This window comes from Globicephala melas, chromosome 6, assembly GCF_963455315.2.
Source record: "Globicephala melas chromosome 6, mGloMel1.2, whole genome shotgun sequence".
Taxonomy (NCBI): domain Eukaryota; kingdom Metazoa; phylum Chordata; class Mammalia; order Artiodactyla; family Delphinidae; genus Globicephala; species Globicephala melas.
In genome coordinates this window covers 85,739,920-85,766,327 of record NC_083319.1, presented here as the reverse complement: position 1 = coordinate 85,766,327, position 26,408 = coordinate 85,739,920, and the positions used below count along the sequence as shown (strand labels likewise).

General features: G+C 43.3%; 1 protein-coding gene across 1 annotated transcript in view; it reads left to right on the top strand.

Moving 5' to 3' along the window:
• The first annotated feature begins 276 nt into the window (after nt 1-276).
• The window catches only part of FBP2 (fructose-bisphosphatase 2), a 35,618-nt gene continuing 9,486 nt past the window's right edge, over nt 277-26,408 (top strand). The window contains exons 1-4 of the mRNA XM_030832873.2: nt 277-446; nt 4,653-4,815; nt 7,058-7,150; nt 18,167-18,307. Of these exons, the coding sequence (XP_030688733.1) occupies nt 277-446; nt 4,653-4,815; nt 7,058-7,150; nt 18,167-18,307 (567 nt within the window). The remainder of the gene's footprint in view (nt 447-4,652; nt 4,816-7,057; nt 7,151-18,166; nt 18,308-26,408) is intronic.

Genomic DNA, 26,408 nt, shown 5'->3' with positions numbered 1-26,408 from the left:
AGAAAAAGTTTCGTCAAGAAGAAGTAGGTCTGTGTTTCCCAGCTGCCCGGTTCTATTTACAGCTTGGCAGCGTTCAGATCAGCCAGTCCTGAGAGGTTTCCTTGAGGACTCGCCCAGTTATCTCAACCACGTGGCCTGGGGCACTTTCCCTTAAAGGTCCTGGCATGGCCAGTACAGATTTCTAATCAGCTCTGATACCGCAGAGCCACTGACCGGCCCTTAGAGATAAGGCTTTCTTCTGCAGGGAGAAAAGGATTTGAAAAACTACCCGCCGCAATGGGGGACAGAAGCCCCTTCGAAACGGACATGCTCACCCTGACCCGTTACGTTATGGAAAAGGGGCGTCAGGCCAAAGGCACCGGGGAGCTCACACAGCTGCTGAACTCCATGCTGACGGCCATCAAAGCCATCTCCTCGGCCGTGCGCAAGGCTGGCCTGGCCCACCTGTGAGTCTGCCCTGCTGCGACACGCAGTGATGGGGGGCCCCGGTGCGGGTGGGCAGAGCTGTAGGTGCTTGGGCCGAAACGGACTCAGAAGTATTAGCCTGTGAGCCCTGGAGGGAAGTTGCCTTTAAAGTTTCTGCCAGGTGTCCTTTGATAAAGGGGCCTTCGACTTGTTTCAAGAAAGAAACAAAATACTTGGAGACATGCTATGGAGAAAAAATATATAATTTTCCCAGTTACCATGTATTATAATGATAAGCTCAGGGGCTTTTTCCATTGAAACATATCCTGAGTTATCGTGACTTGTGCTTGCATTCTCACTGGCGCAAAGCAACCTCCAGGAGACTTGAGAGGACGCTTGACGCCCTTTGCAGATATGAGGGTTTTATTACCATGACCTTTGCCCATCATAGTCATTAGGAGGTAGAAATCATTTACTGAATCCCAGGGCCCGTCGTCCGTCTCCTTTCTCACCATCGAAAAGACTCTTTTGCTTTTAAAACAATATTTTATTTCTTCTCTGTGACTCAATCTTCTCTCCACTTGGTGTGCAGGAAGCTGGGAGGTGCTGGGCCCGGGAGGAGGGAATGCAGAGCGTTCTTCCACTTCGCCCTCTTGGTGCTTTACCCAAGTTCATGCTACAGCTGCCAATCCTCACAGCCAAGGGTCCAGTTTAAGTCTGTGGTGAAAAGAAGCAGTCTTTCTTTGGGCTTCCTTTTTCCTGGTAGCGATTGCAGTGGAGATCCTCTCAGAAGATGAACACACCCATTGTTGTTATTATTATTATTCCAAAATGAAGAAATAACAAAGTCCAATCATTTGAAATATTTATTCTAACAACTTAGTACTTTTAACACAAAAAAATGTGATAATTGCGGCTTCCCTGGTGGCGCAGTGGTTGAGAGTCCGCCTGCCGATGCAGGGGACACAGGTTCGTGCCCCGGTCCGGGAGGATCCCACATGCCGCGGAGCGGCTGGGCCCGTGAGCCATGGCCGCTGAGCCTGCGCATCTGGAGTCTGTGCTCCGCAACGGGAGAAGCCACAACAGTGAGAGGCCACGTACCGCAGGAAAAAAAAAAAAAAAGATAATTACAGAGTTTATTTATATAATGCTTGGTGACTCAGTAATGAGCTCCAAGTTAAAGGTGATTGTGACTGGTTTTCCCCCTCTCTGTATTGCTGTAACTGTACGAGTACCTCATTTGGCAATAACGGCCAGCTCTACCTTTAAAGACCTTCATGAACGTGAGACACAGCTACTTGCCTCTGTTCTGCTCCTATCTGGTGGTGAGCTGCGCTACGCATAGAGCAGTTTCCTGAATTGCCTGCTGACCTCTCAGTGTTACCCATGTTAATGGGCTCCCCAGTGCATCATATGGGCTGGGCAGGGGCTGCTGTGGTGGGGTTGTGCTAATCGCTGCAGAACTCTGACTTTGTGGCCATGGAGTGTCCAGAGGACGTGGACTCAGCGCTTGGATAATTCAGGTGCTCCTCGGACTTGGTTTTTTGTGCCATGTGATCATGGTCAATGATCTACTCTCGCTAGGGCCTGTAAAATTGTAAAACGGATTGGATACTAATAGCACCTAACTCGTAGGGCTAGTTGTAAAGCTTCGTAGGTGCATGTGATGATGATTTCGACAGTGCCAGCCCCGTAATAAATGCTCCTTGTTACTGTGGTTCCAAGTCCGAACCTGGGGAAATTTGCCGGCTAACAGGGCGATGTCGCTGAGCCACCACTAGGTGGCAGACGCAGCCCGTGGAAACAAGCCGTCAGGATTTCGCATTTTCTCGGAGGCTGAGGCAGGTGTCCTCCATAGGGCAGAGACCACGTATTTTGCCAATTCAGGCGGCATCCTTCCCTGGGTACCTCTGTAATAGATACCCAAGGTGTCAGTGGGAGAAGTCCATTGGCTGGAAATTCCTTCTTTCTAATAAGATGCTGAGATAATTTTAAGAGGACCCTGGAATTTCTTCTCAAAGAGCTAAAAGTTTGCATCCTATCCCAGAGCAATTCTGCTCATGAAAACGGGACTTTAACATATTCCTGCCACTTTCCCACTTAGGGGGTCTCAAGCCCCTCATTCCTTTGCTTCCTCTTTTTGGGAAGACATTTCTAGGCACCTGCTCGATAAATGCAAAATGGATCAGAAAGTCTCATATTTTTCTTCTGTTTTCTCTGCTCCTTGCTGTAGGAAGAAGGGGATGCTAGAATACCACCCTGGAATCCTCTCCACGGCTTTCTAATGTCAAAACAGTAGAACAATCCATTAAAAAAATTATCAGTAAAGCTTAAATGTTAGTTAAGATCTAAGAAATAGTCTTACGGGTTAAAAAGCACTTTTCTGCCCATGATCTAACTTGGAGCAGTTGTCAGGCGACTAGATCTCATTGTGACGATCTTCCATTCTTTCTGAAAGGAGGTGTGTGGATGGTGGGAGGGGGTAGGCAGAGAAGAATGCCCCGCACCTGCAGGGAGGGTGCAGAGGGTGGGTTGAGGGGCGGGATAAGGGCGGGGTTTGTGTGGAGATGGAGGAAGAGTTTGCAAAGCATAGGACGGAGAGCCTGTTTCTCCAACACCCACAGGCCTCGGGCACCCCAGCTCTTCATTCTCCGGTAGAAGTCGTATCAAGATTCCAGTTAAACAACAGGATTGGGTTTGTGGACCCTTTAAATTCTGATGCAACATAACCCAGTTTTGTGGTTGCTGTTGTGTATTTGTTTGCTTTTATTTTGAACCAGAAGGTACAGTCTTTGAGGTGAGGCCACCAGTATTGTTTTCCAAGGCAGATCTCATCACATCAGATATCAAGCTATGGGGGGATCGGTGGGGGAGGGGAGAGGCTGTCAATCAGGGAAAAGGGCGGGAAATGAGCTGTCCCCCGCCCCGGCTTAGGGTGAATCAGTGGGTCTCAACCCTGGCTACCTGTTAGAGCCACCTGAGGATTGCTTCAACAAATAAATGGCGTTAACAAAAAGGAGAGGGGGGGAATTACTTTCCTGCCATCCATTCTTCTAATTCAGTGAACGTATGTTGAGCATCTGAGCACTGTGGAAACAAGTACAGTGAGTCACAGCTCTTGCCTTCGGTGAGCAGATAATCCAGCAGGAAGGGCATTCCCACAAACAGGTTGTGAGCTGCTCTGGAAGGGCTGACAAGGCTGTATCTGGTAGCTTGCTGGGTGCTGGTGGCCTCAGGACCTTGGTGGCTGTTGGCATGAGAAGGGCTTGAGGGGGGTGGTAGCCATGTGGCTTACGGAGAGAAGAGCATGGGGGGTGGGGGACAGGGAACCCAGGGGTCTGTGTGAGGCAGGTGTGTGCCCGTTGGGTTCCAGAGGCTGAGACTGAGGGTGAGAGGGCCAAGAGGCAAGGCCAGTGTGGGACCAGGCCTTCCTTGGTGCGGCCTGAAACCCACTGTGGAGGACCTGGGAACTCTGGGAGAGACAGGGGTGATCTGACTGATTTTAGAAGGATCCCACCCACGAGGGTGGGAGCTGGAGACTTTTTTTTTTTTTTGGCCGAGCCACACAGCTTTCGGGCTCTTAGTTCCCCAACCAGGGATCAAACCTGGGCCTGGGGAAGTGAAAGGACTGAGTCCTAACCACGGGACCCCCAAGGAATTCCCTGGAGACCTTTGCATAGCAATCCTCTAAAACACAAAGCCTCCAGATAGAATTCTTACAGTAGGGTTCATTCTTACATTGCTTGGAATGGTGGTAAAGAATCAAATTAAACTAGTTAAGTCTGTCCCCCACTTTCCTTCTTATTCAAGTAATGCCAAGCTACAGCAGAGCAAATTTTAATTCAGCCCAGCAGGCCACTATTTGACGATAATCAACAAATACTAGAAATTCCGGGGCTGGAAAGCCACGGTCCTTTACTTTTTAGAGTTATTAATTATGGCGATGTGTCTGACTTTATGAATTCTCTCTCCCAGGGCCGGGGGCAGGGTTGCTCGTTAGTAAGATTGAATTCTGGTTCGTGTTTACTGGGACGACGAGGGACTTAGGACAATATCCCCGAGGTGTAAAGGAAGCAAGAGTAAGAACCAGCGCTGTGAGACAGGACGCACTTGGTCGTATTTATAAGTTGGAGACTCTGGAGCCATGAAGGGCAAAGAGGGATACAGCGGCGGTATCTTGGCGTCTGGGCATCTTTGCTGGAGTCCAGGCTCCCTTCCTGATTTCCTCCAACCTTTTGTCTTCTTAGGTACGGAATCGCGGGAAGCGTGAACGTGACAGGGGATGAGGTGAAGAAACTGGACGTGTTATCCAATTCCCTGGTGATCAACATGCTCCAGTCCTCCTACAGCACCTGCGTCCTGGTCTCGGAAGAGAATAAAGACGCACTTATCACCGCCCAGGAGAAGAGGGTGAGTGTGGCAGCCTTGCTGAAGTTCCCTTACTCACCAGTAGAGGGCGCAACTGAGTTGGGAGGACTCTGGTTGCCTTGCTTTTTTTTATTTCTGGTATTTTCCTCTATTGCTTAATTTTTTGTTTTCTGGAAACAAACAAGGGATTACATGCTTCTTTAGTTGGAATCCTTATGCTGTCTAGTCAAACAGACTCCGTAATAAGGCAGTGATTCATTCAGGAAATAAATCAGAGTGCTTTACTGTAACTTCTCAGTGGATGGGGTTCATCATGGGTTTTCACTTACTGTACTGGTAACAAGTCCCAACATTTTGGAGCGCTTGAAAATCCAGTCCAGTAAAAAGTAGAGTTCTTGTGGTACTATACCGTCTCTTAATCTTCTCATCCCCACTATACTCCCAGCCCCTTCCCCAAGGGGGTTTGGTTTCAGCAGAGATTCCTTCATGCCTGACAAACTGTTAGACTAAAACATAAAAGAATTCATAAAGATCGTTGCTCTGGCCTTAATGCAATGGTAAACTTGGTTAGTGCAGGGCATGATTGGGGAGGGTCTATATTCACTATGTTTTCACAGTTTATTAAAAAAAAAAAAAAAAAGCTGGTGGCCAAAAAATTCAACCGATATTCAGCTGCCGTACGGTAACGCCAAATAAACGCTAAGACTGTTGGCCCTTGTTTTGTACAGTGGGTCCTGGGGACAAGGTGCCATTTCCTTGTGATTAGCTGAAAGGATGGAAAAAGTAAAGTAAAGCCAAATTCATCGAACACTTGCTGTATGGTGGGGACTGTGCCAAAGCACGTTATACTTGTTGTCTCACATAATTAGGCTAAGTCACACCTATTATTTTCAACTTTCAACTTCCACCGATATGACCCTTGATTATCTCTCTGATCAAATCTCACGTTTTCTTTCCCCGTTGGCCTGAGCTACACAGGTCTTCACGCTAGTTCTTGAATACTTCTTGCTTGTTCCCACGTCAGCTCGTGAACCTTCTCCAGCATATGCCTGATGTTCAACAAATATCTGTTGAATGCATGCATGTGTGAAATGAAGGGGCTGAATTGGCTTATCTACAGGGAGAATGGGGAATTTCCAGGTTTATCAATTCCACTGCCCTCCCCGCTTCACCTCCTGTTGAACAAGGAAAAAAGAAAGGAGAAAAGGAAGAAATAAAGAAAGAAAGAAAGAAAGACAGAAAGAAAGAAAGACAGAAAGAAAGAAAGGAAAGAAAGAAAGAAAGAAAGAAAGAAAGAAAGAAAGAAAGAAGGAAAGAAAGAAAGAAAGGAAGGAAGAAAGAAAGGAAAAAAGGGAAAGAAAGAAAGGAAGAAATCTCACATTAAGCTAGGGCATTACTCATTGGAAAGTCAGGGGAAAGGAGATTAGTGGTGGGAAAAATGACTCCCATCTTACTTGAGGCTCGATCACCAGTGTTTAATTAGCCAGGACACCCCAGTCCCCAACACTAAGGCTCTCACAGAATCTTGCACATAGGAGGCCTGTAAAAAGTATCAGGTGTTTTCTTTCCCCCGAGCTGCCGGCGACAGCAGCGTGAGTGGGCATGAGGGACATGGTGTCTCAAGACCCCGCCTACTCTGTCTCTGGTCGTCACATCAGCAAGGTAGGGTGGACGCAGCAAAACCCAGAGGAGTATTTTTATTCTCCAGATGTAGTCATACATACCAGCTATTTTAATAGGACACACCCAGAGGCCCTGGGACATTGTTCTGAGATTTTCTTTCAGTAAAAATGTGCTAAAATGAAAAAAGCCTGTCTGGGGAGAGGCTCAGAAGTATCAGTAAATCAGTAGCCGACCTTACTGTGGACGTGGGTAGAGCTTATCCAAGGTCGTCTTCAGCTTCTCCACCTCTTCCCTGCAAGGTGCCCATTTCAGACCTGGTTTCCTCTCACACCCTCAGCAGCTCTGAGTCCCCACTGGTCCCAGGTAGGAGGGGAGGGCGGAGCCAGGGCAGGTGGGAGGAGAGCTATTTGGAGGCGGGTGGGACCTCCGGCACCCACTGTGGGTGTCAACTAATCTGTTTATGGGCAGGCGGGCTCTGAGCTGCACGGTTAATATGTGCTGATACACTCTGCACCCCTTAAGTAATTGCATTCTCTGACAAGGATATCCCTTTGCTCTGAATCGCTTTTGGTGTAGCGTTGTCTGACACACACAGCCGCGTACACAGAGTGTGTTGCTCGGAAGGTGACCTGACCAGGTGTTCTGCCCTCTGCGCCTGTAGGGCAAATACGTGGTCTGCTTTGACCCACTGGACGGATCTTCGAACATCGACTGCCTGGCCTCCATTGGAACCATCTTTGCCATCTACAGAAAGGTGAGTAAACAGCATGCTCTGTAACACCTCCTTCCTCTGGTGGTTCCCAACGTTCCTGGGCTGGGAGCCACGAGTCTGGAGTTCTAACCTCGGTCCTCCCACTAACCAGACACACCGTGGCAGGCAAGCCATGAACCTCGCTCTGCCTCGGGCTCCTCCTTGAATACCCGAATCGCTCATTTCCTTCCGTCCTGTTCTCGGCGTTCCTAGGAAGGGAGGGTGAGCTGATAGATGGGGCCTTGTTCTGAAAATCTGGAGGCAGCACAGATGCCAGACGTGGAATTAGGTTCCTGGTGGCATCTGAAGGCGCCTCTGTTCCTTCCTTGTGTATCTTAAATCTTACTGCGTTTGCTTTCTGTTGCTGCTGTAACAATTCACCACACATTTAGAGGCTTAAAACGACCTCCATTAATTATCACCCAGTTCTTGGGTCACAAGTTTGGCAGGCACGGCTAGGTTCTCTGGCTTGTAAGGCCAAAATCTTGGTGTCAGCCAGCCTGGCATCCTATTGAGAAGAATTCGCTTCCAGGCTCGCTTAGGCTGTTGGCAAAATTCACTGAAACGGTCAACATCCATCCCCGCACATAGTTACAATTTGTGTGTGTGTGTGTGTGAGAGTGTGTGTGTGTGTGTGTGTGTGTGTGTGTGATGAGGACTTTTAAGATCTACTCTCACAGCCACTTTCAAATAGACAATACAGTATTTTTTTTAAACACCTTTATTGGAGTATAATTGCTTTAAAATGGTATGTTGGTTTCTGCTTTATAACAAAGTGAATCAGCTATACATATACATATATCCCCATATCTCCTCCCTCTTGCATCTCCCATCCACCCTCCCTTTCCCACCCCTCTAGGTGGACACAGAGCACCGAGCTGATCTCCCTGTGCTATATGGCTGCTTCCCACTAGCTATCTATTTTACATTTGGTAGTGTATATAAGTCCATGCCACTCTCTCACTTCATCCCAGCTTACCCTTCCCATTCCCACGTCCTCAAGTCCATTCTATACATCTGCATCTTTATTCCTATCCTGTCCCTAGGTTCTTCAGAACAATTTTCTTTTTTTTTTTAGATTCCATATATATGTATTAGCATACAGTATTGTTTTTCTATTTCTGACTTACTTCAGCCTGTATGACAGACTCTAGGTCCATCCACCTCACTACAAATAACTCAGTTTCGTTTCTTTTTATGGCTGAGTAATATTCCATTGTATATATGTGCCACATCTTCTTTATCCATTCATCTGTCGATGGACACTTAGGTTGCTTCCATGTCCTGGCTATTGTAAATAGAGCTGCAGTGGACATTGTGGTACATGACTCTTTTTGAATTATCGTTTTCTCAAGGTATATGCCCAGTAGTGGGATTTCTGGGTTGTATGGTAGTTCTATTTCTAGTTTTTTAAGGAACCTCCATACTGTTCTCCATAGTGGCTGTATCAATTTACATTGCCACCAACAGTGCAAGAGGGTTCCCTTTTCTCCACACCCTCTCCAGCACTTATTGTTTGTAGTTTTTTTTTTTTTTTTTTTTCCTGTATGTGGGCCTCTCACTGTTGTGGCCTCTCCCGTTGCGGAGCACAGGCTCCGGACGCGCAGGCTCAGCGGCCATGGCTCACGGCCCAGCTGCTCCGCAGCATGTGGGATCCTCCCAGACCGGGGCATGAACCCGTGTCCCCTGCACCGGCAGGTGGACTTTCAACCACTGTGCCACCAGGGAAGCCCTGTTTGTAGATTTTTTGATGATGACCATTCTGACTGGTGTGAGGTGATATGTCATTGTAGTTTTGATTTGCATTTCCCTAATGATTAGTGATGTTGAGCATTCTTTCATGTGTTTGTTGGTTGTCTGTATATCTTCTTTGGAGAAATGTCTATTTAGATCTTCTGCCCATTTTTGGATGGGGTTGTTTGCTTTTTTGATATTGAGCTGCATGAGCTGCTTGTAAATTTTGGAGATTAGTCCTTTGTCAGTTGCTTCATTTACAAATATTTTCTCCCATTCTGAGGGTTGTCTTTTCATCTTGTTTATGTTTTCCTTCGGTGTGTAAAAGCTTTTAAGATTCATTAGGTCCCATTTGTTTATTTTTGTTTTTATTTCCGTTTCTCTAGGAGGTGGGACAAAAAGGATGTTGCTGTGATTTATGTCATACAGTGTTCTGCCTATGTTTTCCTCTAAGAGTTTTATAGTGTCTGGCCTTACATTTAGGTCTTTAATCCATTTTGAGTTTATTTTTGTGCATGGTGTTAGGGAGTGTTCTAATTTCATTCTTTTACATGTAGCTATCCAGTTTTCCCAGCACCACTTATTGAAGAGGTTGTCTTTTGTCCATTGTATATTCTTGCCACCTTTATCAAAGATAAGATGACCATATGTGCATGGGTTTATCTCTGGGCTTTCTATCCTGTTCCATTGATCTATATTTCTGTTTTTGTGCCAGTACCATACTGTCTTGATTACTGTAGCTTTGTAGTATAGTCTGAAGTCTGGGAGCCTGATTCCTCCAGCTCCATTTTTCTTTCTCAAGATTGCTTTGGGTATTCGGGGTCTTTTGTATCTCCATACAAATTGTGAAATATTTTGTTCTAGTTCTGCAAAAAATTCCATTGGTAGTTTGATAAGGATTGCATTGAATGTGTAGATTGCTTTGGGTAGTAGAGTCATTTTCACAATGTTAGTTCTTCCAATCCAAGAACATGGTACATCTCTCCATCTGTTTGTATCATCTTTAATTTCTTTCATCAGTGTCTTATAGTTTTCTTCATACAGGTCTTTTGTCTCCTTAGGTAGGCTTATTACAAGGTATTTTATTCTTTTTGTTGCAATGGTAAATGGGAGTGGTTCCTTAATTTCTCTTTCAGGTTTTTCATCATTGGTGTATAGGAGTGCAACAGATTTCTGTGCATTAATTTTTTATCCTGCTACTTTACCAAATTCATTGAGTAGCTCTAGTAGTTTTCTGGTAACGTCTTTAGGATTCTCTATGTATAGTACCTTGTCATCGGCAAACAGTGACAGCTTTACTTCTTCTTTTCCGATTTGGATTCCTTTGATTTCTTTTTCTTCTCTGATTGCTGTGGCTAAAACTTCCAAAACTATGTTGAATAATAGTGGTGAGAGTGGGCAACCTTGTCTTGTTCCTGATCTTAGTGGAAATGGTTTCAGTTTTTCACTGTTAAGAATGATGTTGGCCATGGGTTTGTCATATACAGACTTTATTACGTTGAGGTAGTTTCCCTCTCTGCCTACTTTCTGGAGGATTTTTATCATAAATGGGTGTTGAATTTTGTTGAAAGCTTTTTCTGCATCTATTGAGATGATCATATGGTTTTTTTCCTTCAATTTGTTAATATGGTGTATCACATTGATTGGTTTGTATATATTGAAGAATCCTTGCATTCCTGTGATAAATCCCACTTGATCATGGTGTATGATCCTTTTAATGTGCTGTTGGATTCTGTTTGCTAGTATTTTGTTGAGGATTTTTGCATCTATGTTCATCAGTGATATTGGCCTGTAGTTTTCTTTCTTTGTGGCATCTTTGTCTTGTTTTGGTATCAGGGTGATGGTGGCCTTGTCTAATGAGGTTGGTAGTGTTCCTCTCTCTGCTATATTTTGGAAGAGTTTGAGAAGCATAGGTGTTAGCTCTTCTCTAAATGTTTGATAGAATTTGCCTGGAAGCCATCTGGTCCTGGGCTTTTGTTTGTTGGAAGATTTTTAATCACAGTTCCAATTTCAGAGCTTGTGATTGGTCTGTTTACATTTCCTATTTCTTCTTGGTTCAGTCTTGGAATGTTGTGCTCTTCTAAGACTGTGCCTATTTCTTCCAGGTTGTCCATTTTATTGTCATACAGTTGCTTGTAGTAATCTCTCATGATCCTTTGTATTTCTGCAGTGTCAGTTGTTGCTTCTCCTTTTTCATTTCTAATTCTATTATTTGAGTCTTCTCCCTTTTTTTCTTGATGAGTCTGGCTAATGGTTTATCAGTTTTGTTTATCTTCTCAAAGAACCTGCTTTTAGTTTTATTGCTCTTAGCTATTGTTTCCTTCATTTCTGTTTCATTTATTTCTGATCTTATCTTTATGATTTCTTTCCTTTTGCTAACTTTGGGGATTTTTTGTTCTTCTTTCTCTAATTGCTTTAGGTGTAAGTTTAGGTTGTTTATTTGAGGTGTTTCTTGTTTCTTGAGGTAGGATTTTATGGCTATAAACTTCCCTCTTAAAACTGCTTTTGCTGCATCCCATAGGTTTTGGGTTGTCTTGTTTTCATTGTCATTTGTTTCTTGGTATTTTTTGATTTCCTCAGTGATCTCTTGGTTATTAAGTAGTGTATTGTGTAGCCTCCATGTATTTGTATTTTTGTACAGATTTTTTCCTGTAATTGATACCTAGTCTCATAGCATTGTGGTCAGAAAATATAGTTGATACGATTTCAATTTTCTTAAATTTACCAAGGCTTGATTTGTGATCCAAGATATGATCTATCCTGGATTATGTCCCATGAGCAGTTGAGAAGAAAGTGTGACAACATGGTATTATTAACTCTAGTCTCGATGCTGTACATTACATCCCCAGGACTTACTCATCTTATAATTGGAAGTCTGTACTTTTGACCACCTTCACTTATTTCACCTACCCCACCCCTTGCTTCTGGAAACTACCAATCTGTTCTCTGTATCTATGAGCTTTTTTTTTTTTTTTAGAGTCCACATGTAAGTGAGATCATACAGTATTTGTCCTTCTCTGACTTATTTCACTTAGCATAATGCCCTCAAAGTCTATCCATATTGTTATGAATGGCAGGATTTCCTTGTTCTTTATTGCTGAATTTTATGTATATATATCTGTGAAAGAGTGATTTCATGTCCTTCAGGTATATACCCAGAAGTGTAATTGCTGGATCTTATATAGCTCTATATTTAATTTTTGGAAGAACCTCCATACTGTTTTCCATAGTGGCTTCACGAATTTACATTCCTACAAGCAGTGCCTGAGGACTCCCTTCTCGCCACATCCTCACTGACACTTTTTATTGCTGATCTTTTTGATATTAGTCATTCTGACAGGTGTGAGGTGCTATCTCATTGTGGTTTTGATTTGCATTTCCCTGATGATTAGTGATGTTGAGCACCTTTTCATATAACCGTTGGCACTTTGTCTGCCTTCTTTGGAAAAATGTCTATTCAGTCAGATCATTTGTTTTTATGCCATTGAGTTGTGTGAGTTCTTTGTATATTTTGGATATTAATCCCTTATTCTATGTATTATCTCCAAATATTTTTTTCTTTTTCATTTTGTTGATGGTCTTAATAGCTTCTTAAAGCCAACTGATTTAAAAACAAAGAGGAATAATGGGGGAGGCTCTGCATGTGTGTGGACAGGGAGTATGTAGGAAATCTCTGTATCTTTCTCACAATTTTTCTGTGACCCTAAAACTGTTCTCAAAAAAATGAAGTCTTTGAAACAAAAAAAGAGGAATATTACTATACATAATATGGGATATTCACACTTGAATTTTGGTGATTTTGAATACAGAGATTTTGTCTTAAAATTCAAATAAACCAGAGGCTTTGAAGGCTAGTCCAAATAACCATAGATTTTCTCTGATACTGTTTCTAAAGAAGTGGGGCAAGTTTGAGAAACGAATGAGACATGAAGAGAAAGCTTTGTGATGCTTAAGCAATATCTAATGAGAGAGCAGCTTGCTTCAGAGACCTCACGGGGCTGTCACAGCCTCTTAGAACCTTATCAAAGCCAGGGATGATGCCCGTTTCTGACCAGGATTTCTGTGATTTTCTATAAGCATCAAGATAGAAGTTTCAGGACTGTCAGAGAACTGTCAAAAGTATTTTCTTCCCCTTATCTCTGAAGAGCATTGCTAAAACACCCTTCATGATGTCCCATACTGCTTTCAGCTCCCTGTTCTATGATTTTCCTTTTTCTTGAAGTTGACATTTTCCATTTCCAACAGTCACAGATTAGACAAAGTGCAAACTCTCTCCCTTCAAGACATCCAGAACTTTTGGATACAATATATCATCCTTTAAATTCGTGGCTGAGCTCATTGAAATGAACAAGCAATAAACACAAGGTAAGGGGCAGAGGACCAGAATCAGAAAAGTGAAAACCAGAGGCTTAAGAGGAGGACTGAGGGAGTTGTCCTGATGTGAGGAGCTGGTCTTGTTGATCTGAGTAAATCAAGGGTGTGGGTTTTAACACCCCTACAGGGTCAGGAGACCCCATCTCCCATTATTATGGGTAAGTCAACCTCACCAAAATTCTACTCTTTTACTGACATAAGGATATATAGACCAGTGGAACACAAAAGAGATCCTAGAGATAAACCCACACACGAATGATTGCCTGATTTATGGAAAGGCAATACTGAAGTTTAATTTGTACAGGATGATCCCTTCAATAAGTGATGCTGGTCCAGGTGAATATCGGTATGAGAAAAAATGAACTTGACTCCTACTTCACACCATACACAAAGATTAATTAAAGACCAGAGACTTCACTGTAAAAAGTAAAGCTATAAAGCTCCTAGAAAAAAAACCACAGGAGAATATCTCCATGCCTTTGGGGAAGGTAAAGATTTTTTAAACAGGACATAAAAAATACTAACCATGAAGGAAAAGGCTAGTAAACTGGGCTTCATTGAAACTAAGAACTTTGGTTCATCAAAAGACAACATTAAGGATGGACCTAGAGATTGTCATACTGAGTGAAGTAAGTCAGACAAAAATAAATATATGATATCGCTTATATGTGGAATCTAAAATAATGGTACAAATGAACCTATTTACAAAACAGAAATAGGATCACAGATATAGAAAACACACTTATGGTTACCAAGGGGGAAGGGGAGGGAGGGGTAAATTGGGAGATTGGGATTGACATATACACACTACTATATATAAAATAGATAACTAATAAGAACCTGCTATATAGCACAGGGAACTCTACTCAATACTCAATAATGACCGATATGGGAATGGAATCTAAAAAAGAGTGGATATATGTATATGTATAAGTGATTCACTTTGCTGTACAGCAGAAAGTAACACAACATTGTAAATCAACTATACTCTAATAAAAATTAATTTTAAAAAAAGACAACATTACGAGAGTAAAAAGGCAACCACAGACGGATGGAAAAATTTTCAATGCATACATCCAACAGAGAACTCATATACAGAATAAATAAAGAACTCCTACAAATCAATAAAAAATACTGTCAATCTTATCAAAGGAATGGGCAAAAGACTTGAACAGGATCTTCAAAAAAGAGATTTTTTTCCCCAGCTTGTTAATAAGCACATGAGAGATGCTCAACATCATTAGTCATCAGGGAAATGGACATGGAAACAGCACTGAGACATCATTTACCACCCGCCCCCAACCAGAGTGGCTAAAATTAAAAAGACTAACCATACCAACTGTAGATGAAGAAACTGGAATTCTAATATATTGGTGGTGGGAGTAGAAAATGATACAAACACTTCAGAAAAATTTGATAGCACCTGCTAGTATTAAACATATACTGATACACTGTAGCCCAGCAAGTCCACTCCTGGAGTGCACCCAGGATAAATGGGTGCCTGCGTTTGCCAAAAGATGTGTACAAATTATTCATAGAAGACCCAAACTGAAAAAAATCAAAAAGTGTATCAACATAAGAATGGATAAATAAACTGTAAGATAGTCACACGACAAAAAGCTACATAGCAATGCAAAAGAACAAACTATTGCTATGTGCAACAACACAGATAAAATCACAAAGACATATGTTGTGAAACATAAGCCAGATACAAAAGAACACATGCTTTGTAATTTCATTTATAAGAAGTTCCAAAACAGTCAAAGCTAATTATTCTTTTGATGTCCAGATGATAAAGGCCAGAATAGAGGTTACCTTGGGGGAGGTGATAGTGACAAAAGAGGGTATAAGAGAAACTGCTAGGTGGCTAGAAATATTCTATAAATTGATCTTAGTAGTTACATCAGTATGTACTATATATATGTAAAAATTCATCAAACTGTATAGTTAAGATTTGGGTGCTTTGCTATATGTAATTTATACCTCAATTAAAAGAAAAATAATCAACTTTCCAAAAAAAGACACTATAAATAAAATTAAAAGGCAGATGACAATTGAGGAAAATGTTTGTAACATATAAGGTATTTATATCTTTCATATATAAAAAGCTATTAAAATTAAAAATAAGAAGATGAGTACCCCAATAGAAAAATAGGCAATGACATCAAACAGGCAACTTACAAAATAAGAAATAAAAATGGTCAATAAATATATAAAAATTTACTTTATTAATTATACAAAATGGAAATTAAAGCAGATGTCTTTTTTTGCACCTATCAAACTGGCCAAGTTGAAAAGACAATACTATCTTATGTTTATCAGATTCTGCACGGCAACTTTTCAATATGTATCAAAAGTATTTTACCCAATACTTTTATTATTTGGAATTTCTCTTGGGAAAATAATCAGAGAAACACATGTTTATGCACTAGATTTTTCATCTCAGAGTCGTTCTGATATTTTAAAACATTTGGAGACATCAAAAGGATAATGTAATACTATAACTAACTCTACACACATAAATTTGATAACTTAGATGAAGTAGACCAATTCTTTAAAAAGCACACTACTATTACTCACTCAGTATGAAATAGATAATTTGAACAGCCCTATAATTACTAAGAAAATAGAGTTCAAAAGAGAGATCTCTAGGCCCAGATGGTTTCACTGGAGAATTATACCAAATGATTCAAGATGATTCAATCTCTTCTAGAAAAGAGAAGGGAAAGGAATACTTCCCAGTCTATTTTCTAAAGCCAGGATTACGCAGATACCAAAACCAGATGAAGACAGTTCAGAAAGGAAAACTACAGACCAATATCTCTCATGAATAGATGCAAAATCTTCAACATAATATTAACAAATAAAATTCAACAATGCATAAAAAGAATTATATACCATGAGTAAGTGGGTTTACTCCAGTGATGGAAAGCTGGTTCAATATTCAAAAATCAGTCAGTGTAATCCACCACATCAACAAGCTTAAAGAAGAAAAATCATAGAACCATGTCCATCAATGAAGAATTACCATTTGACAAAATTCAACACTCAGTTATAAAACAAAACAAAACAAACAAACAAGAACTCTCAGGAAGCAAGAAATAGAGGGGAAACTTCCCTCAACTTGATAAAGAACATCTATAAAAAGACAACGGCTAACATTATATTTAACAGTGAAAGACAAAATGCTTTTTCTCTAAAATCAAGAACAAGGGAAAGATGTCCAATCTCACCACTGTTATTCAACATAATGCTGAAAGAGCTAGCCGGGGCAGTGAGACCAGAAAAAGAAATAAAACCATACAGATTGGAATGAAAAACTGTCGATAGGATGGTCCATGTAGAGAACTCCTAAGGAATCTACAAACACCAAAACCAAAGCCGGCTTCCTAGAACTAATAAGTGAGTTCAGCAAGGTCACAGGATACAAAATCAACATACAAAGATCAATTGGATTTCTATATATCAGCAATAAACATATGGTAACTAAACTTTAAAATACGATACAATTTACAGTTACTCAAAAAAAAAAGGAATAGTAATTCTACCAGTAATTTCTGATGAAAGTAATCAAATAATATGTCTTGTATGGAGAAACATACCATGTTCATGGGTTGGAAGACTCAACATTGTAAAGGATGTTAATTCTCCCCAAACTGATATATGTATAGGTTTGACTCAATTTCTCTCAAAATCCTGGCAAGATATTTTGTAGATATAGATAAGGTTATTCTAAAAGTTAAGACTATATGATATTAACAGAGGGATAGACACATGTTCAGTGGAACAGAACAGAGAACCCAAAAATGGTTTCACACAATTTATGGCTAACAGCTTTTGACAAAGTTGTGAAAACAATTCAATGGAAAAAGGAGTCTTTTCAACAATTAATGCTGGAGCGACTGTATATCCACAGAGGGAAAAAAAAAGAACTCAACCTAAACTTTATACTTTATACCAAAATCATCTCAAAATAGATTCCAGGTTTAAAGGTAAAACTTTATTTTTTATTATTATTTTTGGCTGCGCTGCACGGCTTGCGGGATCTCAATTCCCTGACCAGAGATTGAACCCGGGCCACGGCAGTGAAAGGCCGGAATCCTAACCACTGCACCACCAGGGAGGTCCCTCCTTGCCTTTTTGAGCACAAGGAAGTAGGGAGGGACGAGCCCTTCAAGAGATACCTGGAAAAGTAGGTTGTGAAATCCAGTCTCAGGTGTGGCTCTGCCCCTCCTTCAAGGACATTCGCTCTTCCTTCGTCAGCATGCCTGCCTTGCCCCGTCTCTCTGAATTCCCATTCCCATTGTCACTGTTAGTGCTGCTGGCCAAAGAGAGAGGCTTCCTCAAGAAAACGTCCAGAACTGTAGACTTGGGGACAGACAGGGGCAGTGTCTTCAAGGGGCAGCGCATGGACGGTGACGAGCTCTGGGCCCAGCTGCCTGGGTTGACTCCAGCTCCTCTTGATGTTGGGTGAGTTATCCAGTCGCTCAGGCTCTGAGTTCTTCATCTGAACGATGGAGGTCATAACGGTATCTACCTTGGAGTGCTGTTGTGTATGTAGAATGAGGTACTGCACAAAATCAGAGCTCAATGACCTTGGTCGTTATAATCAGCAAGGAGCATGGGTTATGATTTTTAAGAGAAGGTGTAGTTTTAGCACTTTGGGGTGCTGTTCTTGGCAGGATGGAGACAAATACGTTCAGAAAACAGGGAGAAGTCCAAGAATGGCCTTTGCAATGGTTCAGCTAGAACCATTCATTAACATGGCAACGCGTTTCCTCCAGATGCATTTGTTGTGGCTTGAAATTCTAGAACTGCGTTTCCTCCAGTGGTTCAAGTAGATCTGAAATGCAGGCCTCTGGCAAAGGGTTCTCTCCAGAGACAGTAATGTTTCCCTTTTCTCTTTTGCAGACCTCAGAGGATGAGCCTTCTGAAAAGGACGCCCTGCAGCCTGGCCGCAACATTGTAGCCGCGGGCTATGCACTCTATGGAAGTGCAACACTGGTGGCTCTTTCCACTGGGCAAGGAGTGGACCTCTTCATGCTTGACCCAGTAGGTACCCAATAAGACAGTATGGGCCTTTGTGCTTTAATTCCTGTCCTCTGAGATAATTTCCTAGTCATTCCTAATGCTTGCTCTTGGGGCCAGAGAGTCTAGTTTGGAGAACCAACAGAATCATCTAAAAACATTAAGAACCTCTGTTCAAGTGAGGGCATTTGAGGGGTTCTACGAAGTCAATCATAGCAACTCAGGCCCGGTTCTTAAGAAATTTATGACGAAAAAATGCATTCAGTTTCTTTGGTTTATGGGAATGCAATGACTTAAGAATCCCGATGATGCCAATTTCCAGCCAGAAGCATGGATTCTTTAGAGTAGCACCATCCACTAGAACTTTCTGTGATGATGGCTATGTGCTGTAATCTGTACTGTCTGTTACGGTGGCTACTAGCTTCCTGTGACCATTGAACATTTGCTGTGTGGTTAGTGTGACTAAGAAACTGGGTTTCTAAATTTTATTTCTTTTTAATTAACTTAAATAGCCACATGTGACTAGTGGCTACCCTACTGGACACCAGTTTGGAGGACTTCCCCTAATACACATGTTCTTCCCAATGGGAGGAGTGACTGGTAGAAAGCTATTTTATCAGATTCTGTGTTGTTCTCCACACTTTCCACAATGAGAAAATGCTCAGAAGGGGAAGAAGCACAACCTCTGGGTAGATGAAAAATATGATAGCATGACGCTGTTTGGAGGACGACATAATTGGATAAAGACACAAGAGTTCAAAAATAAAGGGTGAGCCTTCATGGCAAATGTACATTAAAAATGTTCAGGAGAAATTTTGGAAAATATGTGTAACTTATAGAATTTCTCTTTTAAATGCTGGATGTTTTGCTTATTACTTGTGAACTACTTTGCTAAATATAATCAGGTCCTGTGAAAACTCAAATTTTTTTTTGCGGTATGCAGGCCTCTCACTGTTGTGGCCTCTCCCGTTGTGGAGCACAGGCTCCAAACGCGCAGACTCAGCGGCCATGGCTCACGGGCCCAGCCGCTCCATGGCATGTGGGATCTTCCCGGACCAGGGCACGAACCCGTGTCCCCTGCATTGGCAGGTGGACTCTCAACCACTGCACCACCAGGGAAGCCCTCAAATAATTTTGACCAAAGTCCATTTCAAAATTTCCAGTATTCTGTGAAGCAAAAGCTATTGTTCAGTATTTCAACTTAATTTGAAATTACAAATGTTTATGGAGCATCTAGTGTGTCCCCAAATACCATTCTAGGCAGTGGAGGGAGATAATGCACTGATCAAACAAACATTTTAGACAAACATTTCAGGATTTTACATGCTGGTGCATGTGAAACCGCACAACTCAGATTGGGACTTGAACTGTCTTTTAATTGAGATCACACACCTGGTCTCAGGTCTCAGGTTCTTTATGTCTCATCGCAGAAAGAATTCAGTGAGAGACAAAGTGATATGTGAGAAGTGGATTTACTTAGAGAGATACACATTCCATGCACAGAATCTGCCTCAAAAGGCGAGAATGGCCGCAGGACATGGGGTTGTCTTGGAAAGTGAGAGTGGCCAAAGCAGAAACATATTCCACAGACAGAGTGTGGGCCATCTCAGAGGGCCATCTCAGAAGGCAAGAGGCCCGGAAACATGGGGTGGTTAGCTTTTTATGGGCTGACTAATTTCATAGGCTAACGAGTGGGAGGGTTATTCCAACTATTTTGGGGAAGGGGCAGAAATTTCCAGGAATTGGGCCACTGCCCACTTTTTGGCCTTTTATGGTCATCCTTGGAACTGTTATGGTTCTGGTAGGTGTGTCATTTAGCATATGCTGGTGTATTACATTGAGCGTATATATGAGGCTCAAGGTCCACTGGAAGTCAAGTCTTCTGCCATCTTGAGCCTAATTGATTCTAACCAGTTTTTGTTGTGTCCTCAATGGCTCTGTCATTCTTTTCAAGGTTGTGCCCTGCCCCCTTCTTTCCTGTTTCACATGTGAGTGGAGGGAAGGGGGTTACAAATTTCAAAACAGTTAAACTAAACTTTATAGTATGGAAATAGGGTATCTTTTATTTTTTAAAATTTTTATTTATTTATTTATTTTTTTTTTTAAAAAACTAAACTTTAGAGTATGGAAATCTGGTATCTTTTATTTTTTTAATATTTATTTATTATTTTTAAAAATTATTTATTTATTTATTTTTGGCTGCATTGGGTCTTCGTTGCTGCGCGTGGGCTTTCTCTAGTTGTGGTGAGTGGGGGCTGCTCTTTGTTGCGGTGCGTGGGCTTCTCATTGCTGTGGCTTCTCTTGTTGCGGAGCATGGGCTCTAGGCGCACAGGCTTCAGTAGTTGTGTCACGTGGGCTCAGTAGTTGTGGCTTGCGGGCTCTAGAGTGCAGGCTTAGTAGTTGTAGTGCACGGGCTTAGTTGCTCCGTGGCATGTGGGATCTTCCTGGACCAGGGCTTGAACCCGTGTCCCGTTGCACTGGCAGGCAGATTCTTAACCACTGCACCACCAGGGAAGTCCATCTGGTACATTTTAAAGTCTAAATTTTTCACATATAAACCCATCAGAGCAAAACGCATTGCTGTGTCGGTTTACTGATGCTCTAATTTCTCCTTATTTTCATAGAAGCAGGAATCTGTAGTTCACAAATAATGTTACTGAGCCCAAGCTTGTTCTGCTTGCCGCATGACAGCCAATAAATTTGAAGACAAGGTGCTGAGGCAAGGAATAGCGACTTTATTTGGAAAGCCGGCAGACCGAGAAGATGGCAGGTTAGGGTCCCCAAAAAACCATCTTACTGGGGTCTGGATGCTACTTTCATTTATACAACAGAGACTGGGAGGAGGTGAGGAAGTGAAGAGGCCATTAGTTTTGCCTGTCTTGGCCAACATGGGGAGGTGATGTGTTAATTTCTTCTTTTGTGCAGCCATTCACAGGTGGTCAGGGTCAGATTATCTCCCTGTGAGCTAAGCAAAGGCACTTTAGTTTAACATTCAGGCACAGGGTAAGGGTTCCCTGTGGCAGGCCATTATGTATGATTATAATAACAAAAGCAACAAAAATCAAAGGTTAAAGTCAAAGAAACAGATCAACATGGAGTCTGATTTAGCTCTTCCCTGCTACAATAATACTCTCAGAATAGTAGCTGACAGTTAGACAGTGCTTATTAAGTGGTGGATAGGTATCTGTTCTTAGCAACTTGCATATATTAATGTATTTAAGCCTCACAGCAGCCCTGTGAGAGTAGGTCCTACTATTATTCTCATTTTCAGACGAGGAAAGTGAGGCACAGAGAGGGTAACTTGCCCAAGGTCATGCTAGTAGCAGTGGAGCCAAGAGTCACACTCAGGCTGTGACAATTGTGTTTTTTTTTTTTTTTTTTTTTTTTTTTGCGGTACACAGGGCTCTCACTGCTGTGGCCTCTCCCGCCGCGGAGCACAGGCTCCGGACGCGCAGGCTCAGTGGCCACGGCTCACAGGCCCAGCCGCTCCGCAGCATGCGGGACCTTCCCGAACCGGGGCACGAACCCGCGTCCCCTCCATCAGCAGGCGGACCCCCAACCACTGCGCCACCAGGGAAGCCCGATAATTGTGATTTATAAGAAAAAAATAAATTTGATCATTCAGATTGAAACAGGAGGGAAGGGGGCAGGGCACGACCTTTGAAAGAATGACATAGCCCGAGGACATGACTTAAACTGATTAGAACAAAATGGGTCCAAGATGGCGGACAAGTCGACTTCCACTAGACCTTGAGCCTCAGTATATGGTCACTGTAACACATCAGCAAGCTAAATGACACACCCACAGGTGCCATGACAGTTCCAAGACTGACCATAAGGATCAAAAAGTGGGCGGTGGCCCAATTCCTGGAAATCCCGCCCCTTCCTGTAATAGCTGGAATACTCCTCCCACTCATTAGCCTATGAAATTACCCACTCCTATAAAAACTGACAGCCCCATACCCTGGTTCCTTTTTCACCTTTTGAAATGGCCCACGCTCTGTGGAGTGTGTTTCTCTCTAAATAAATCCACTTCTTACCTATCACTTTGTCACTCACTGAATTCTTTCTGCAGTGAGACATCAAGAACATGAGCTTCATTAAGTCCTGAAACCAGGTGTGGGATCTCGGTTGGAAGACTGGGTTTTGGCCAGGTTTGAGTCCTAGCAGTGTGGGTTCAAGTCCCAATCTGGGTTTAGGCTGTGTTCGAGTTCTGGCACAGGGGTTCAAGGTCCAATCTGAGGTGCACGGTTTCAAGATGACCAAAATATATTCCTCATATATTTGTTATTCATCCATGGTTCCTGGCTCACAGCTCCCAAAACCCTTGGAATTTCCTAAGTGCTGAGAGTGCTAAAGGGGTCTTTTGTTATGGTAATGAGGTGACTTCTGGAAGGCTCCTAAAGATGGGGGCTGGTTTCCAATGGACCCAACCACGTGATTAGAGGGTTGGGACTTTCAATCTCACCCCCTGGCCTCTGAGGAGGGGAAAGGGACTGGAGGTTGAATCAATCGCAAACGATTTAATCAATCATGCCTATAATGCCTGTATAATGAAGCCTCCATAAAAACCCAAAGGACTGGGTTCAGAGAGCTTCTGGGTTGAGACTGAGGAGAGTGGTGAGCCTGGAGAGGTCAGTGGAGCTCTTCATTCACCACTTCCCTGTGCGTCTCTTCCATCTGGCTGTTCCTGAGTTATAGACTTTTATAAGAAACCAGTAATCTAGTAAGTAAAGTGCTTCTTTGAGTTCTGGGAGCCACTGTAGCAAATTAACTGCCCTGAGAAAGAGGTCCTTGATGCCAAAATCTTGGCTTTCCTGCGTACTGCTGCTGAACAGAAATATGGAGACAGAGTTGAGAAGAAAGAAAGCTTTATTTCTTTGCCAGGCAAAGAGGGAACACAGTAGGCTAGCGCCTCAAGCACTGTGCCCCCCACCCTGGGGAATAGGGAGAGGTCTTATAGTCTGGGCTCCAGGTCAGAGGTATGTGATAAGGATCAAGGCAGTAACAGTCTTGCATTCTTTCTTCTGTAAAGTTTCAAAAGGGTGGGGGTGCTGACAAGATTAGGGTTGTGCAGGGTCTCAGGTGGTCAGGTCTCCTAATCTTGATGAGCTTCTCTGGTCCCTTTTATCTTACCTTAGGTGGTTTCATGGCTGCTCCTCTCTTAATTAGCAACTATTCGAATCTGCCCTTTGGAACTCAGGCTGGAGTCTTGCCTGTAAGAAATGGGGGACAGAAAGGCCTCTATGCCTGGGAGCCCCACAGGGCCCTGCTTAGTTTCATCCTGAGAACCTCTGATTTATGGCCGGTCAGAATTACAGGTGACAACCTGGGTTTGGCACTGGCGTCTGAAGTGTCCCCACTTTGGGAGAAGGCAGACTTCTAGGACTGAACCCTTCACTTGTAGAATTTGATGCTATCTCTGTGTAGATAGTGTCAGAATTGAGTTGAATTTCAGACACACTGCTGGTGTCCGAGAATTGCTTGGTTGAATGGTTGCAGGAAGGGGGACCCCTTCCAGGGCCCGAGAATGGGCTCTTGTCTAACATTTGGAAATGAATTGTCCAAGGAGACACGTGCTCACAAAGCAAGAGACTATTGGGAAGGAGCGCCCAGGCGGAGAGCAGCAGGGGAAGGGAACCCAGGAGAACTGCTCTGCCACGTGGCTCACAGTCTTGGGTTTTATGGTAATGGGATTAGTTTCGGGGTTGTCTCTGACTGAGAGTCCTTCCTGGTGGTGCCTGCATCGCTCAACCAAGAAGGATTCTGGGAGGTTGGTAGGATATATATATGGACTGGAGTCTCCTCTCTCCTTTTGACCTTTACCGAATTCTTCCGGTTGGCGGTAGCTTATTAGTTCCATGTTCCTTACCAGGACCTCCTGTTGTAAGATAACCCATGCAAGTGGTTACTATGGTACCTGACCAGGGCAGGCGGTTTCTGTCAGTGGTTCCCTTAACAGTATGGGTGGGACTCCTCCCCTACCCACCCCCGCAACACACACACATAAACACACATAAACGCACACACAGAGGAAGTGGCCTTGGCACACCAATTCACAGGCAGTTTTGTGTTTAACTATCATACCAGACAATTTTGAATAAACTCTCTCGATTACAAGCAAAATATCTCCAAGAACATTCTGAAGTGGTTCTACGGGTAGTAGGGAGGTGCCTTTGGCTCAGGGGGCCAGCTGAAGGATTCTAGAGACACAGCTCATGCTTTCCACCTTCGGTCACGATAGGGGGGCCCAGTCTGGATACAGGTAGGCCAGACAGCTTGATTACACATCAGAAAGAAGAGACGAACCATAGCATGCTCTCTGCTGAGCTCTCTTTATTAGCCTGAAAACCCTTTGCATCACATCGCCCTACTACAAAGGACACTTGAGCAAGGACGCAGTGTATGAAGCTGAGGACCAGTTTGAAAGGTTGACTTCAAGTTGAAGCAGCTTATGGCAATTGTCACAGGTAGAAAACCATAGAGGGTGGCCAGCAGGTTACTCAGGCAGGGCCTCACAGGCCAGAGTTCCTTGGTGGGGCAACTAAGAGCCTGCCTGATCTGTGAGTTTGCAGGGCTGGTAATTTGATTTCGTCAGAGCACACATTTTGTTCAGGCACGGAGAGACCGCCTCACGTTAACCAAACTCTCAACTGTGGTATAAGCCACAATGACAAGGCATTTGTTTACAAATAGCAGATATCATTTCTGGGTGACAAGGATATGGTGCCTGATAATCAGGTACCCTCTTCTCAAAGCTGTGGGAGGCCCTTTTTGTTTTTTTTTTTTTGCGGTACGTGGGCCTCTCACTGTTGTGGCCTCTCCTGTTGTGGAGCACAGGCTCCGGACGCGCAGGCTCCGCGGCCATGGCTCACGGGCCCAGCCGCTCCGCGGCATGTGGGATCTTCCCGGACCGGGGCACGAACCCGTGTCCCCTGCATCGGCAGGCGGACTCTCAACCACTGCGCCACCAGGGAAGCCCTGTGGGAGGCCTTTTCAATATTCAGTGGGTGCCAGTGATCACACAGTCAGAAAAAGGCATTTATTTTCCAGGTTAGAGTAAGGCTCTACAGCCAGTTCCTCCATCCCACAATAGGGAACAACTCTCCAGGGGCCTGAGTGTCTACACCCACAGCCCCTGGGGTGGATAAGTAAGAGAAGACATTATTTAGACAACAGTATCTGTCTTTGATCTTTGCTGATAAACAAAAAGAAAAGGATCCTGGCTAAACTAAGTAAAGGACTTACTGTATTAATGGGAAAGCTCAGGCCCCAGGCTAGAGATGGGCAGGTCTGGGAAGCGGGATTCACAGGAACGGTCCCACAGGACAGCCTGTCTGGTCTGGACACCACCCCTGATGCTGTGTCTCTCCTCAGGTTTCAAATGCCAGGAAGGGGTATGTAATTTGTTAAGCTCAGTCCGTTGCCTGACCTTGGGCTAGAGGAGGCCCAGCTTAGAGTCTCCTTAGACTGGCCTCCAATGAGAAAAGTTAATTATTCAAAGGAAGTTCGGGTACTTTTAGGACGTGGAACTCCATGCTGAGCTGCTCCAAAGCAACCAATGTCCAGAGTAAGTGATTAAAGCTCATGATCCAGAGACCATCAAGTACTTCCCCGCAACATAAGAAGCTGGTTTACTAGCAGGGGAGAAGGCACTCTGGAGGAACCATGAGGCACTGTGCTAAGAGGGGGCTGGCTTGGGCTTATTATAGCCCTTGGGGTTTTGCTTGATGCTTCTAAGGAGTATTTGGGAAAGAGAGGGTCAGTTCTGGATTGGGTGTTGTCTAGATGCGGGTACGATGATTGATGGTGTATCTCAGTTTGTATGTAGGAGGTGGGAAGTTTAAAGTGACGGTAGAGATTCAGTGGTAAAGAAGCACTCATACCTCACATGTGTCAGAAGAGAGGCGTGTTGAGTTGTTTTTGCATTTGAGTATCCTCATCGTTGTCTTATTTCAGACACGGTCAGTGTGGCCTTGTCTCTTTGTGGGAGTGTTGTAGACGTTCATTCGGAGCCTTCTAGCTGCGAGCTGTCGTCATGGGGGATTTTTATTTTCTCAGTCTTCAAAGTTTAATCAAAACTGATTAGATTTCCAGGGTCTGATTTTCTTCCTAGTGACTTAGA